Source organism: Aythya marila (genome assembly GCF_965140915.1).
Source record: "Aythya marila genome assembly, chromosome: 16".
In the NCBI taxonomy this organism is placed as follows: Eukaryota; Metazoa; Chordata; class Aves; order Anseriformes; family Anatidae; genus Aythya; species Aythya marila.
This window is the reverse complement of record NC_139057.1, coordinates 10,393,292-10,408,818: the sequence shown is the minus strand read 5'-3', so window position 1 is coordinate 10,408,818 and position 15,527 is coordinate 10,393,292. Positions and strand designations below refer to the sequence as shown.

The 15,527-nt window shown below is 57.7% G+C and overlaps 1 protein-coding gene across 4 annotated transcripts in view; it reads left to right on the top strand.

The window, feature by feature from the left end:
- PLCG1 (phospholipase C gamma 1) overlaps positions 1-15,527 on the top strand; it is a 38,729-nt gene that overhangs the window by 3,240 nt on the left and 19,962 nt on the right. For all 4 annotated transcript variants that reach the window (XM_082773328.1, XM_082773327.1, XM_082773326.1 and 1 more), the window contains exons 2-4: positions 14,084-14,236; positions 14,745-14,838; positions 15,111-15,158. In XM_082773328.1, coding sequence (XP_082629454.1) covers positions 14,084-14,236; positions 14,745-14,838; positions 15,111-15,158 — 295 coding nt within the window. The remainder of the gene's footprint in view (positions 1-14,083; positions 14,237-14,744; positions 14,839-15,110; positions 15,159-15,527) is intronic.

Below are 15,527 nucleotides of genomic sequence, written 5' to 3'. Positions count from 1 at the left end.
GGAGCTGCTGATGGAGCAGGAGGAGGGGGAGACCTTGGGGGAGCAGCTTGCTTTATAAAGCCATGACTTCCATCTCCCGGGCGGTTTTGAAACCAAAACGATGGGTGAAAAGCAATCCCGGTTCCTGCAAAAAAAAAAAAAAAAAAAAAAAAGTTGTCATTTTTCAATTCGTATTTGTTTTTATCCAAAGTGGTTTCAGTCAGCTCGAGTTATCAGCGCGTTGCTTTCGTGCTAATCACCTCTGCAGAGGGTTTGGCTGTTATGGTGGGAAGAGCTCTACTCATTTTCTCTTCTTTTTGCTAATCATCCAAAGCAAAGTAGAGCTAATCCCTTGAGTCCTTTGTCTTCTATGCATTTTTTTTTAAACTTCCTGCGTTATGTAATTCTTTTTTAATGTAAAAGGGTCCTGCCTTCAGAACTTCACGTACTGGGGGGTTAGAGGCCGGTTTCTAATTGATCTGTTTTCCTTGAAACACGTCAGAAAATTCAGAGAGCTTGCTCAGAGAGCGAGCTGAAAATTTGGAGCAGATGTTTGCTTTATACGGGAGAGAGAGGGGGGAAAAAAAAAACACCTCGAGAAAACCCTGGATGCATTCTTGCTTTCAGTGAAATGAGCTCAGTCCCGTGGAGGTGGAGGGAAGCCATCACGCCAAGCCCAGGCCAGTGCAAAAGAAAAGGCAGGAGCAGTAAAATACAAATACTACAAAGCGGCTGAAGGGCAGCTCAAGCTCACCTCGTCCTTGGGAGCTATGTGCCTCGTTCGTTAACCCACCAAGGCACAGCAAAAGAAAAAAAAAATTAAGCCATCCAGATTAGCTTTGGGGTTTGGAGCCTTTGGGATTCAAGCAGGAGTGGCTTTGGGGAATCAGCAGGCTCTGGAGTGGGCCCTGTGTGGGGAAGCCCGGGTCGGTGTGCTGAGACCTGTGCTCTGTGCTCCTGCCGTGGACTTGTGGTGTCCGTCTGTCTGGCTCCTTCCTTTGCCAGGCGGCCCCGTGCAATGTGTTGGGCTTTTTATGGGTTTTAAACCCACTAATGCAGACGTGCTGGGGAGGTTCTGTGCAGCATTGGGAGGGTGAGCGGCAGCCAGGCTGGGGACCCCAATACTCCCATCTTTAAGGAGCAGCGATGAGGCCAGCCCGCTCCGAGGGCAGGCAGTGGGGTGCTGAGCATGGTGAGAAGCATCCAGAGGAGCTGCATCTGAACAGTGCCTTTCAGAGGAGCCCCTCGTGCTCTTGGTGCCATCAGCTCCCACCTCCAGGGGCAGCTCCACTGCAGGGTTTCCTACGTGGCTGTTAACGTGCCCTGCCCGTGAGCCTCGCACTCATCCAGCACGGCCGGTGACCTTTGCTGCTCTTTTCCTGAGCCTCCTGGTCTGCAGCGCGGGGTGGCCGCTCCTATCGGTGCTGGCAAAGCGTTCGCTCGGCCCTGTTATCTAATCGGGGCGCTGCGAGCACCCCGCTGGCCTGCGGCTGCCGGCAATACCCATCGCCGGCCCCCAGGCCCGGGGGAGCAGGCGGGCGGCCTCCTGCCTATCTGGCAGATTGCAGGGGGAGGAGAAAAGGCTCGCCCGCAGTCTCAGCGGGAGTCGGTGCTGAAGTCCCCGTCCCCAGGCGGTGCGTGTGGCAGCGCGGGTTTGGCCACCGGGTCGTAGCCAAGGTGCAGCCTTCGTCTGGTTTTTGTGGCCCTGGGAGCGCAGGCACTGCTCCTCCTCAGCTGAGACGTTCTCCTGCTGAGCTCTGGGGCTGCTGTGTCCCCTGGGAGGTGACCGAAGTGACACTGCTGCGCTGCGATGGGGACACAGAACAGGGACGCATCCCCTCGGAGTCATCCATGGGCCGGATTTGGCTTCCTGTGTTGAGTGCAGCCGTGAGCTTGTCACTGCTGTGAAGATGCGGAGCAGGAGAGGAGGTGCCATGGACGAGCCACCAGCTTCCCAGGGAGCTTCTTTTACCTTGAGCTGCCACCGTGTGAACGCTCCACGGTGCTGTGAGCACAGCAGGAGCCCTGCGAGTGCAAGCACGCACCCTGTAACTGAACCTTCTCCTGGTGTCCTGCCCTGAAGGGCTGCAGCAGCAGTGGACAGTAGCGATGAGGCTGCTGGAGCTCAAGCACATCCTTGTGTCCGTGCCCAGAGCGGGATCCCACTCGGATCGCTGCAAGCACCAGCGCTGGGCATCTCCTCCGGGTGTTCCCGGGGTCAGAGGAGCCAGCAGTGCTGCCACCAGCGGGGACAGGGCTGGGCGTGCTGCGTGCTGTGTGCCCCTTCCTGGGCGAGAGCTGGCGCAAAGTGGGGGGCTATGGGAAGGGTGCACGTGGTCCAGGAGGAGCTCACAGCCCCTGGTGGGGAGGTGCAGGGCTTCAATCGCAGGAAAGAATGCGTGGCCAGGAATTTAAACCATTGGCTAAATCTTATTGCATAATAGAAGGAAATGGGTGAAATCAGTGGGGAAGGGTGGTTTTTTTCTTTCTCTGGTGTGCTCTCAGGTTTAAGGGCGGTGGAAATCAGTGAAATGAAAATGTAAGCCCTTCAAGTGCTTTGGAAAAGTTATCCCCCTCCCACCCGCATCCCTTCCCCTTGGCCTGACAAATTCGGAGAGCTGGTGGTGGAAGGATGCTCCGAGAGAGCAACTGGCACAACGCGTGCCTGGAGCAGGATGAAGGCAGCAGGTACTGCAGAAAGGTTTCTGCATTTGACAGGTACCTGCGGCTGTATGGAGAAAATTATTTGGTATCTGAAAGCTGGATGCTCACGGAAACCTGCAGCCGTTCGAGCAAGCTCGTACTGGGGCGGCTGGGCGGCTCGTTTCCGTGTTTGGTGGTGGCTCTCTCTTCCTGGTGTCATGTATGGGATCGCCCTAACATCTCTCACATCCTCTGCGCAGCCATGAAGCCCTGCCACGCGCAGGGACGGCTTTGGTGTGCTCGCAGCTCTCCTCTGCTCGTCTTCTGCCGCCGAGGTGTCCCCCTGCCCAGAGCCATCAGGAAGGGGGCACGGTGACAGCAGCCGCTCCCAAGGAGGCTTGGCAGTGCTGGAGAAAGTTTCTTTCCTCCAAATGGTTTTAGTGCTTAAGTTTTGTGCTTTGAGGATTTTTGTGTTGCACCAAGAGCTGCTTGTCGGGGGAAACAGCCTTTTTTTTTTTTTTTTTTTTTTTTCTTTTTTTCTTTTTGAGAGAGATTTTTGATGCTGATTCAGATTAGAAACTTCGGTTTCTGAAAATTTTCTGCCCTTCCTAAGGCTGCAGGGTGGGGTGGCACTTCTACAGGGCAGCCTTCGCCCAGCTGGCTTTGCTTTTTATCCCTCCTTTCCTGGCACTGCCCATCTCCAGGCACCTCAGTGCAGCCCCAAGCCATGCTGAGGTGGTGTGGGGCCCTCTCCCAGCTGTGATGGAGCTGCAGCCCCTGCCAGCATTGCAGGGGGCAGGGGTGGGCACAACTCAGCCTGCAGCATGAAACAGGGCTTCTGGGGTGAAGTCATTTCTGCCCCTAAACAGCAAAAGGCCGAGGGATGGAGCATCTCATGGAAGCTGGCAACGTGAAGTCTTGGAGGAGCCAGCAGAGCTTTACGAAGCTGACAGCTTGCACTCTGAAGTCTCACCAAAACTGGGATTTTAAATTGCTTTTCGTGCTGAGTGTGTGGTCGGGTGGCTTTTCAGCTCCATTTGGAGCTGTGCATTCTGGGTTTAGCTGGCTGGAAAGCCACGTAAAACCATCCAGACTCGAAAATGGACCTTCCTCTTGCTTTCCTCTGCAGCTCGTACCTTCTATTTACAAAAACTTGTGGTTCTGAGGTTTCAGTCAATAATCCCTTCTCGTGTTGCTAATGCGGTGCCCAGGAGCGTGCCTGGTGTTCTGCAGGCAAACCAGCCCGCATTGTTGTTTTAAAGATTTTCCAGACAAAGGTCGCAATCCGGCAAGTGAGCTCCCACAAAGGGGATGCTTTGCTGAGCTGACTTTGCCTGCAGGCCTCGAGGATGAAGAGGGTGGCAGCGCTGTGGCAGAGAAGTCAGAACTGTGCCTGTTGGGCTATTTTTCTCCCCCACCCCTGTTGCAAAGGCATTTACTTTCTTGAGCGTGACTTTTTTTTTTTTTTTTTTTTTTTGCCTTGACACATGAAATCCCCACTCCTGGATTGCCGCAGGCTGCCGTGCTCTCCGTGGTATCATTTTGCATCCTCAGGTGTGAAGCATGTGGCGCTGCCACGCTGTCTTCTGCCACCAGCCTCACCTGGCTGCCATGCCCCTGGGCTGCTGCAGCACCCGGCGCCCGGTCGTGTCCCTGCCACAAGTCCCCTGCCTCACCCCAAGGCATGTTGCAAAATTCCCATTTCTTTTCCCCAAACCCTGTAAGGATCTATCAGTGCTGGGACCACACCAGCCAGGGCTTGAAACCAAGGTCGCTCGCCTTCCTGGCAAGCATCTTCTCCACAGTGGGCCCTGGCTGCCGCCCCCTGCGTGGGGCAGGAATGTGCCGCCTGGTTTGCAGACCTTTTTGACTCCTTTTGTGACTCTGCCAGCCCAGGGCAGTGGTCGCCTGGGCTGGTTTTGGATGAAGTGATGCGGGCAGGTCGGGCCTGTGTGCCAGGACGAGCGGTTTCTCTGTGTTCCTTGTCCCCGAGAAGCCTTCACGAGCGCGCGCGTGCTGGAGAGACATCAAGGCGGGCTGCTCCCCGCGGGGACGCTGGGTAGAGCAGCTGCTCGAGAGGCTTTTTCCTGTTTACTCACTCCAAGAAGTGCCGGGTAACGTGGTGATTAAAAGACATCCCTCCCGCCTGTGCCTGCGTTGTCCTCCTCCTCCTCCTGGCCCTGTCTGTGGGGTCACGCTGTCGCTGCATCTGCAGAGCGTCATAAAGATGGCGCAGGTTATTTGGTCGCTTTGCTGCGTGCCTGCTGCTCTATTTCCCTCCTCTTCCTCCGCTCTCTGGCTGCAGGGTCTGCTCTGTCGATCATTGTGGCTCTCACAGCCAGTGTACGGGGTCCCGGGGTGGGCACAGGGTGTCCAAGGGGACTTTCACCCCTCCGCGCCCTGCCTGCACCCCACGGATCTGCCTTCCAGCTGCCGGAGAGGCACGGGGCCGGGTTTGTTTGCCAAGTGCTCAGGTGCTGCCTGACGACATGGCCTTTCTCTGCAGGAGCTGAGGGCAAGCTTCAGAAAGGCCTGAGCTGAGTAAGGCCACGGCAGGTAGCCCATGAGCAGCTCGTCAGTAGGGCCAGGCCGGTGAGGAAGGCTTCCTTCATCCTCCTGTGGCTGGGACGCAACTCAGCTCACAGTGAAGCCTCAGAAAGTTTGCTCTTTCTGAGGGGAAAAAAAAAAAAAAAAAGGGGTTGCTGTTAACCCTGGCGCAGATCAGTGCATGAGCAGCAGGTCTCTGGTGCTGGGAACCAAATACCTCACAGGTGGTGTTTAAAAAAACACAAGAAGTAGCAGAGCCTGGCTGTGAGGCTGTGAAGACCGGCACCAAGAGCTCCTGCTTCTTCCGTGTGAGCTGAAGGTAGCGCCCGTCCTGGGATGTGTCTGCCTGGTGCTGTGCCCAGGTGCCGGGCTGCTCCAGTCACCACAAGTGACTCAGCACCAGGCAGGATCTTTATATTATTCTCTCCTTCCCAATTTTACCCCGGCACTGAGGAGCTGAAGCAGTTGCAGCGACAGGAATAAGCCACCTCGTTGGTGCTCATGTAGTGTTCTGGGTAGCAGTCATCTGTGCTGTGAATTTATTGTCACGGAAACTCGATTGCGTCGAGGGGTGGGATGGATGACAAGTGAGTCACGGTGTCTGAGCAGCGCTGGCATTTGCTGGGAGTGTGACAAGTCCTCAGTTTCCAATCCTCACCTCTGGGTGAGGAGTCCCCATCCTGGGGACAGCCTGTGGTCACTCTTGTCTCCATGTGCCTTGTGGTGAGCCGTGACGCTCTTGGCACAAGAGCCAAGAACACAAAACCCCCTGGAGAGCTGCAGCGAGCACCCAGCTCCGCCATGGCTCCCAGCTGGGCCTGTTCCCCTCGTGTATGGTGCTGAGGGCTGTGCTGGCAGTGGGGGGGAGGCGTGGGGGTGTCTTAAAGCATCACTTTAAGCTCCAGGAGGGACGTGGAGATGCCGCCTGGCCCCTTGCCTCGCAGACATGGTGCTGTGTCAGGTGCCTCCCCTCCATCGATCCGTCCGCGTCCTCTGCGGTACCTTTCGGATCTGGTTACCACTGCACGTCCCCTCTGCAGGGAGGCTGGAGGAGCTCTTCAGCCTCCCCCATCCTCCCACCCTTTTATTGCCTTTCTGTAAGGCCATTACGCTCCTAGCTGGGGCAGGGCTGAGGGGACGCAGTCCTCGATGCCAGGCAGGAGAAGGTCACCTTGGGGTGGCTCGTGGAGCTGTCCCGGCCCCGCCAGCCACCCAGCAGCACCACTGCGGAGCTTCCTCTTTCCATGTGAGTCAGTGGAAGCTTCTGCCTCTCAAACAGAGCAGGCCGGTGACTGAGGGCTACCGCCGGCTGTCATTTATCAGGACAAGGGACGCGTTTCTTTAAAGCAGTGTCCAGGCAGGAAAAACCCGGGGCTCAGCCCGGCTGGTGTTGCTGTTTGGGATGGACGTGCTCCCATGCCCTGCATGGTGTGGGTGCAAGAAGTCTGGGGGCCTTCATGGTGCTGGGCTTGCGTGTGCTGGGGAGCAGGCCCGGCCAGCACCATGGACACAACATGGACAGCTTTGGCTTCAGCGCGATCCTGGCACAACACCCCCAGCTTCCCTGGACATAATTTCTGTGGAGAACAAGAGGGGGCCCAGGAGCAGCCCCGGAGCAGGGGATGCCATCCGGCTGCCTCCTCCCCATGGGCAGGAGGGGATGTCTCCACCCCGAGGTCCCAGAGGCTCATGAGGCACAGAAGGATTTGGGGAACTGCTGCCTGCAGATCTGTGGGCTCCTGGTGCTTCGTCAGGGGCTCGTGCTGTGGCAGAAACAAGTGGCTATGTCTCAGGGCTGGTGTGCCATGTCCGCTCCCCTGCTTTGCTTGCTGCTGTGGTTTCTTGGCCGCCCCGGCTCAGGGATGGGCCCGCTGCTGCCATGTGCGTGGCACAGCGGGAGGTGCTGGGGGCTGAGGGGTTCCTGTGGCCTGTCCCCATGGGTGCCACCCAGGGGACTGCAGCAGAGGCTGAGGAAGGAGCTGGAGCACCCCACCAGAAGCGGACGCTACCTGGCGTGAGAGCTGGTGCCCTGCTCGGCCATATGGCGGTGCTGGGGACGTGGCCTGGTCCGCGGGGCAGGGAGGCAGCTCCCGAGCGTGAAGCCGGCCCTCGGAGGCTGAGACAGGCACGGTGGAAACTGCCAGCCTTTACATCCCCGCTCTGCTGGGCTGTGGGCAGAGATCGCGAGATAGCAGCATCCTGCTTTGCTCACTTGGCGGACCAGCTTTGGTTGTGTGTTTTTTTTTTTTTTTTTTTTTTTTTAACACATGCCTTCTTGCAGCTGAGAGTAATCTGGAGAGATGTGCTGATGATGCAGGATAGGCCGCTGTCAGCCCCCAGCCAGCTCTGCTGCTAGCAGCAGGAGGATGTTTGTGAGATCTTGAAGGTCGCCTGCGTGAGGCCAGAGCTGGTGGAGCAGTGAGGCTGGGGCTGCCTGGGAGAGGTGGGAGCTGCTCTGTAGGGACAGGGTGATGCCCTGAGATCACCTTTGCCTCCCTGCTCCAGCTCACAGCAGCCAGGAGGGAGGACAGGCGGGCAGTTCCTCGTGTCTTGCTCCAGACCGCGTGGCTGCAGAGCTGTGGAGGCTGAGAGAGAGACGGGGAAGAGAAGACTCTGGGGAAACCTCACTGCAGCCTTTCAATACTTAAAGGGGGCTTATGGAAAGGCTGGAGGACTCTTTACGTGGGTAGATAATGATAGGACAAGGGGGAATGGTCTTAAGCTAAACGGGGATAGATTTAGACTAAACGTTAAGAGGAAATTTTTCACTGTAAGGGTGCTGAGGCACTGGCACAGGCTGCCCAGAGAAGCTGCGGATGCCCCACCCCTGGAGGTGCTCAAGGCCAGGCTGGATGGGGCCTTGGCCAGCCTCACCTAGTGGGTGGCATCCCTGCGTGTGGCAGGGGCTTGGAACTGGGTGATCTCTAAGGTCCCTTCCAACCTGAGCCATTCTACGAAGCACCTCCAAGCCCCTGCGCATCTCCTTGTCACTTCCTCTGCCCACGATAAGGATTTCGGGGAGGGGGGGCACAGGGTGGGGGAGCAACCGGAGCTCAGAAGCCGCAGCACACGTGATGCCGAGGTGCAGCCGAGGCAGCGGCAGCTCGAGGCGAGGGCAGGAAGCCCCAGTGCCCGCAGAGCAGCTGCTGGCCCCCACGTGCTGCCTGCGCTGCTGCGGGGGCTGCTGCTGGGGGGGGGTGGGTCCCACGAAGCGCTCTGCCCCATCCCTCCAGTAGCGGTCAGCCAGGATCTGGGCCCCGGGTTTGGGCTATTCCCGGCCATCCAGGCGGACTGGGAACTCCCTTGTCCCATCCGAGCTGTTTGTTCTGAGCATCCTCCCTGCCAAGGCGCTCTGTGGATGCGGCTGCCTCTGCAGCAGAGCCATCGCAGCAACTGCTTCAGAGCAAACGCTGCAGGTTGCTGCTGCGGGTAGCGGGTGAGATGTACCGACTTGCTGGAGCAATCTGAGGCACAACCGAGCCAAGTCTGGAGGGGAAAATAGCTTAACCTCACCTTCTCCTGAGACCGGAGAGGTTCCTGCATGTGCGTTGCAGAAGCAAGAGCACTGGGACCCAACAGGCCCCCAAGCAGCAGGGCTGCCATGTCCCTCCCTGGGGCAGTAGTGGCAGTGAGAGAGCTTTTTGCAGGGTTTTCGGGTACCTCACTAAAATGGCAGCACATCCGTTTTCGGTTCACAGAAGGGACCAGGGACTTGCTGGGGCATAGGGCTCTGCTGTGCCAGTGTTTCTTTTGGTCTCCGTGGATGCCTCAGCCCCGCAAAGGAGCCATCAGGTCGGATTCGAGGCCCCAGCTGGTTTATTGTTTCTCTGGCTGGAGCAGCCATCTGCTAATGCTGTGGGATCGTGTTCCTCCAGAAACCTGAGAGCTGATGCACGGAAGCGCTGATGGCAGCGCGGCGTGGCCAGGAGGAGGGTGCAGAAACCCGGTGCTGCGCCTCCGTGCGCAGACACTGCTAATTCACCGTTGCACTGCATGGTTTCGTCTTGTCTGTTAAGGAAAGCTCGTGGAGCTAAGGCTGAGCTGTTACTCTGAAAACCTGTACTAATGAGAGATGCGTGGCTCTTCCCTCTGAGATAGGTTTCTACTGCAGCAAGGTTCCTGCTTTCTTTTGGGTGGGATGTTAGGTATTGTAGCCCGCTTCTGGTGTTCACCAGGGGCGCAGCATGGTTTTGTAAAAGCCGCCTTAATATCGACTGCGGCTCAGGTTCAAGCTCAGATCATTGCTGTCTGCAAGATGCCTGCATCATCCCCGTTGGATGCGGCACAGCAGATGCCATCAGGAGGATTTCAGCATCGTGCAACCCCCAGCACCTGAGGTGGCTGCTTTTTGGCAGATGGATCTACGCGTGGACACGGGACGGGCTCACGTGGAGCCTTGCAGACCAAGGGGGCTCGCTGGCTGCTGCGGGGCACGGCGCCTGGCTCCAGACCACGAGGTGCAGAGGCTCTGGCCCCGCTCCAGCAAAGCACTTAGTGCTTGCTTGACCGTTCCTCTGAAGCCCGGTGGGATTTTTGCATCTCCCCGCATGGCATTCGGTTGCAGACAGCGCACCAGGAGCAGCCCAGGCAGGGCGAGGGCAGCCCAGCCTCCTGCTGCAAACCTCTGCAGCAGCCAGCACCAGCCCAAGCAGCACGTTCAGTGGGCTCCTATTGAAGTATTCGGAGGGAAATACCACCGCTTTATTCCCCGTGCTGTTACACAATAGATTTCTCTGATTTCTGCCCCCACACACACTTACAAGTCGGGTTTTTTTTTTTTTCCATTTTCCTCACTTCTCACTTTCCCTGCGTGCCGGACCGCCCTCCTGCAAGTGATGGGAAGGCCAGAAATAATCATTGTGTTCAGGGCAAGGTACACTGCCAAAAAGCATGAAGACATTTCTTGCTGGCTTTGTACTGGAGGAGGAAACCCAAAGGCTTCTCCACCGCCCCAGGACAGGATCAGCCCGTGCCAGCCGAGGTCAGGCTGCAGTGAGCGTGAGCGTGGGGGCTCTCCCTGCGTGTTGGTCCCCACGCAGCCACGCTGCACCCAGACATGCTTGCCAAGGGGGTGGGTGGGTCCCTGACAAATCCATCCTGGAAGGTAATCTGGCCTAAATCCTATTTTTTTTATTTTTATTTTTTTTTAATCAGTCTGACATCTTTCCAAAAACCCTCCGGAGGTGGAGATTTTGCAACCCTTGGAGCCCGTTGCAGGGTGTCCTTATCCTCACGCCTTACAATGCCCAGTCCATCACTGGTTGTAAGTGAGGCTTGGGTGAAGTTCCAGTTGTGAACAGCTGAAGGCTGGATCTGGCTTTCATTAACCAGAGGGGATTTTTTTTTTCCTAAGTGCTGCAGGGGGAAGGTCTGGGGCCAGCTTTTTCCTTCTGGTGTGACCTGCTCCTGTGGAAGGGAAGGCTGCTGGCCCAGAAACGCAACCGTGTCCTTTCTGAAAAGGCACGTGGAGGTCGAGGGTTTCTCTCCCTCATCCTGCTGCCATCCACATGGGACAAAGACCAGCGCCTGCTTTCTGCAGCGGCTGCTCCATCCCACAGCGTGCTCTGGGGCAGACCAGTGGGGCAATGAGGTGTGGTTCACCCCGGTAATGGGTTGCCTTTCTTTGACGGGTTTATCCAGGGTTATCTGGCACTTGTTCCTCTGCCCTGGCACGTGTCAGATGCTCTTCCCCTAGGCAGCATTCCCAGCACAGCCACACTGTGTGGTGGGACCTCGAGCTTCCCCGTCTGTCTGTCCTTGAGGGAAGCCCAGGAGGGGAGAGCATGGTGGCCATCAAGGAAGCCACCTCCTTCTCGGTGGCACCTGCCACAGCAGTTGTGGTTGAGGCAAGCTTTGGGGCAATAAAAAGAAAAGTGGATGGCCCAAGCTCACAAGATCATGGAGGGAGGTGGCAGCAGGCTCTGGGTTTTGTGTTTGCCTTCCGGAGGGTGGCTGATGTTTGCTGAGGTGTCTGTGTTTTACTTGTGGCCCTCGCAAGCAGAGCTGGAAATATTTATGGGCTGGGGTTGGTTTCGTGTCTGGAATAGGGTGCCAGGCCTTGGCGCTGGTGGGGAGGGCTGGGAGCGTGGCATTGGGGCGTGTGGGACAGGGTTTTGGTGCAAGCAGAGGGAAAGAGGAGCTGTGAGACGTGGCTTGTAGGCTTGCACCCTCCACTGAAGCAGAGCTGGGGCGGCTTTTCCTCCCCTCCCCACTGCCGGCTGGCTGCTGGTCCCAGGCTGGTGCCGGGGGCTTGAAGGGGCACAGCTGGCGTGGAGACACCTCGCGGATCTGGGATGGTGGCATCCGTGGCCGCTGTGCCTCCTGCTGAAGTCATTTCCTTGCAGGGTGCAGGGAAGGCGTTTGAGTCACTCGAGGTGATGGGGCTGGAGGGGGATGATGGTGCTGCTGCGCGGCAAGGTGCGAGCTGCAGAAACCAAACCCCGAACCGCCTTCTCCCCGGCGCACGCGGGCATGTTGGGGAGGATGAGAGAGATGAGCAAGCAGCTGCAGGCACGCGTGGGCTGGAGCTCTTTACCTGCTCCTCTGCGTGCTTGGTGCTCGCGGCGGAGCACCCCGGGGGCAGCCCGCACCCCTGCGCCTTCGTTGGCTGCCCCGTTTGCTCTGGGGGCTCTCACTGGTGTGGATTTTGGGGGATGCGGTTTGTAAGGATAGCTCACGACCTTCACATCCCCGCGGGCACTTTGCAGTGAGAGGTGGATGCGGGGCACAGTCAGAGCGCCGTGGTGCGGGGTTAGGCCCTTGGAAGGAGGCTGCTGAGACAGCACATGCTGGTGGTCACTGCCTACCATGAAAACCAGCTCTTTCCCACTGCTTTTGTCAAGTCCTCCGCCAGGAATAGCCTTTGCTGTGCGTGTGATGGATGCAAAGACCGCAGCTGTGATGCATTTTTTATGCTAGCGATAAAAACATGTCATGCCGCCAAGGCTGTGAGCACGTGGATGGATTACAACAGGGCAGGCTAATGTCTGAACCTCCGGACAGCAGGTCTGTAAAGGGCAGGTGATGCTTAGAAAGGCACAGCCCTGCTCGTTTTCGGGAGCTTGTTCAGCTGCTCTTCACAGCCCAGGGAGCTGGGTCTCTCTGCGCACTTGTCCTTGGTTACAGTGGCCAAATGGGGTCTGTCTGTATCAGGAAACGAGGGGGCTGTGATCGTGCCTGGATGCACACCGCCGTGCTGCGTGGTGTGGCCTGCCCTGGGGTGAAAGCCCCCTTGACACGGTTTCAGTGGGATCCTCTTTAGATGTGTTTTGGTGCACGTGTAGAGCGCACAAGCCAGCACAAGATGGTTTCAGAGCAAGCACCCGAGGCTGCTGCTGTGACTGCTTCCAACAGCAGTGGTTTCAAGAGGTTCCCCAGGCTCCTTGTGCAAGGTTTGGGACAGGTCTCCCCATACCAGGCCACATCTCCCAGCTTGCTGTCCTGTTTGCTGGGAGCGGGCCCCTTCCCCCGCGAGCTGGTGCAGCGCTGCCGGCCTCTGCTGCGGCTGCTGAGCAGCTCACGTTTCTGTCTAGCTCTAAACTACAGCAAATTGCAATGAAAGGCGAGTCGATCCACAGTGACTGCCCTAAGTGGAGTTTAATTGGGATGAATTACACGCCAGGTTTGCAGTAATCGCCATCCCACACTGCTCTGAAGCATCGTCTGCTTTGGAAACGTGACTCAGAGCTGTTGTTACTTGATTCCCCCGAGCATTTAAGAAACTCTTTTTCCAGGAAGCAAAGATTCTTGGGTTTGGGGTTTTTTGTTGTTGCTGCTGCTGTGTTCTCTTTGTTTGATGGTAATGAGCGTCCTTTCCCAGAATTTCCTCTGGGGAGGAGGCTGAGGCACTCTCTCCTCAGCATCCCTCCAGCTCCTTCGGCTCGCCCCGCGTTTAAGATCCTGGCGCGCTCTACCCCACCGCAGCTTTCCTTGGCCACGGTGACCAGGGCAAATTAGCTGCTGCTCTCCTCCTCCTTGAGTGCTGGGGAAGCCGTAGCTGTGCCCAGCCTGGTTCCCACCTCCCTGCCACGCTCCTTGTCGCACTGCTGCCCAAGCGTCACCTTTGGGGGAGCTCCAGGGGATGGCTGCTGAGCTGCGACACCAGCCCTGCAGCCTTGGGAATATCCAAAGGACAGCGCTGTTCCCGGGTCACTGCTGGTGCTGCCCACTCTGCGGCAGCCTTGGACTCAAAGAGAAGCTGGAATTGTTAAAATAAAGCCCGTGGGACTCACGCAGATGAGGGCAGGTCCAGGGGTCCTGGTACCACTTGGAGCAGGACAGGAGATCACCTCCCAAGAGATGGGAGAGCTGTCGGGGCAGGGGAAGGTGCCAGAAACTGCAGCCATAATTTAGGGGGAAAGGGAAAAAGGGAAGAAGAGGAGTCCTAGAGTTGTTTAAACCAGGAACCCACTCAGGTTGCAATATCAAACTTGAATTTGGATAGGAGTGGAGCTTGAAGCCATGCTGTTTGTAAGACGCAGAGGCTGCAAGCAGGGTGTCGCTGAGCTGGGCAGAAGGCTGAGCCCCCAGAGGTTTCACCCCAGCAGAAAGGCTCTCGATGAAAAAGAAAACAAAATTACCCTCTTAAAGGCAAAAAACACCTTGCAGTTCACAGGCGTAGGTTGAGCAGAGGAAGGAGGAGTGAGGTGTGAAGCTGACGGGTGAAGGAACCTGCAGGAACCAGAGCTCTGCCCTCTGCTCCTCACGACTGGGTGAAATATCGAAGCCTCCCTGGGGACACGGGGACAGATAGGGACAGGGCAGGCTGGGGAGGCTTTCTGGGGAACCAGCCGTGGCGGTCCAGCTGCACAGTCCATGCCCTTCCTTCTACTCCGGTGTGGCATTTAGGATCCGCAGAGCCTCACCTTGGGGATTTCAGCTCTTCACTGAACTCCTTTCCCCCTTTGTCTCGTAGTGGACATTCGTGAAATCAAAGAGATTCGGCCGGGAAAGAATTCGCGTGATTTTGACCGGTACCAGGAGGATCCGTGTTTCCGACCAGACCAGTCCCACTGCTTCGTTGTCCTCTACGGCACAGAGTTCAGGCTGAAGACCCTCAGCCTGCAAGGTAAAACGCTCGCGGCCCCCGGGCAGGGCGGGCAGCCCCTTCGCAGACTTCCCAGGCATCCCGTGGGTCTCTTTCAGACCCCTGTAGGCAAGCGCAGACGCAGGCAGGCGTGCTGACCCCTGATATCCATGGCACATCTGCCTTGTGCTGCAGCCTGCAGGGACAGAGCCAGCCCCCTGCCCTCGGGGAGGCTGCAGGGGGAGCCGGGGGGGCTGAGGAGGAGCTGGCACACCTTCCCCGGGAGCTGCTGGCCCCTGGCACCCAGCCCAGCCTGGGCATTGCTTCTTGGGGACAGAGGTGACGCCCAGCCCTAGCCACAAACATCCCCGGGGGGAGCAGGAGCTGGGCAGGGAGAGGAGCACACCAGAGCGTCTGCAGGGGTGGGAGCTGTTGGGAGGGGGTGAAGGAAGAAGGAAGGCATTCAGGACATCGGGGGTAGCCCCAAGAGGGGCTGGTGACCAGCCTCTGTGTCCCTTCCTCCCATTTCTCCTCTTCCTTCTTTCCGCAGCCACATCTGAGGAGGAGGTCAACATGTGGATCAAGGGGCTGAACTGGCTGGTGGCAGATACCCTAAGAGCTGCCACCCCGCTGCAGATTGAGAGGTGGGGAGCTTGTCCCTGGCCCGTGCTTGTGTTGTTTTCCCTTCTCCATCCCTTGCGGTGCTGCTCCCACCCTGGAGCGCCGTGCTGGGCTCAGACCTGTACAGCAGCGTGTGGCCAGAGGTGTCCGCAGCAGCCGGGCTGGGCGATGAGGTCTCCTTCCCCCAGGGGCCACGGTGACCTGGTGCTGCTGTATGAGGGGCTCCATCCCATTGACCTGCCCTCCTACGGCATCTGCGGCCCGGCAGAGCCTGACCCCGTGCCTCTCCTTTCAGGTGGCTCAGGAAGCAGTTCTACTCGCTGGATCGCAACCGGGAGGACAGGTAAAAAATGGAGAGAAAACACTCATTTGCACACACGTTTGTACAAGCAAGCCTCACCCTACCCAGTGCCAGAGTCCCCGTGTTTAACAGAAGCCCACCTTGCTCGAACCAGCCATGCAGCGCTGCTAGGGCCCCCAGAAAGCCCCCCGGTACCCCAGCCTCTGCTTGGTTTGGGTGCTGGATGAGGCCCCTGGTTTGCAGTGCTTGCAAGAGAGGGCTTGAGCTGTAAGCACTTAGCTCTGGCTGAAAAATTCATCAGCAAAGGCTGGGGTCTCTGTTGGGTCCTGTAGGGTTTTAGTTTTCACTTCCAAGAAAGGTTAATCCGAGCTCCAATCCGAGCTCCAAAACCCTGGCTCATTTTCACCAAAT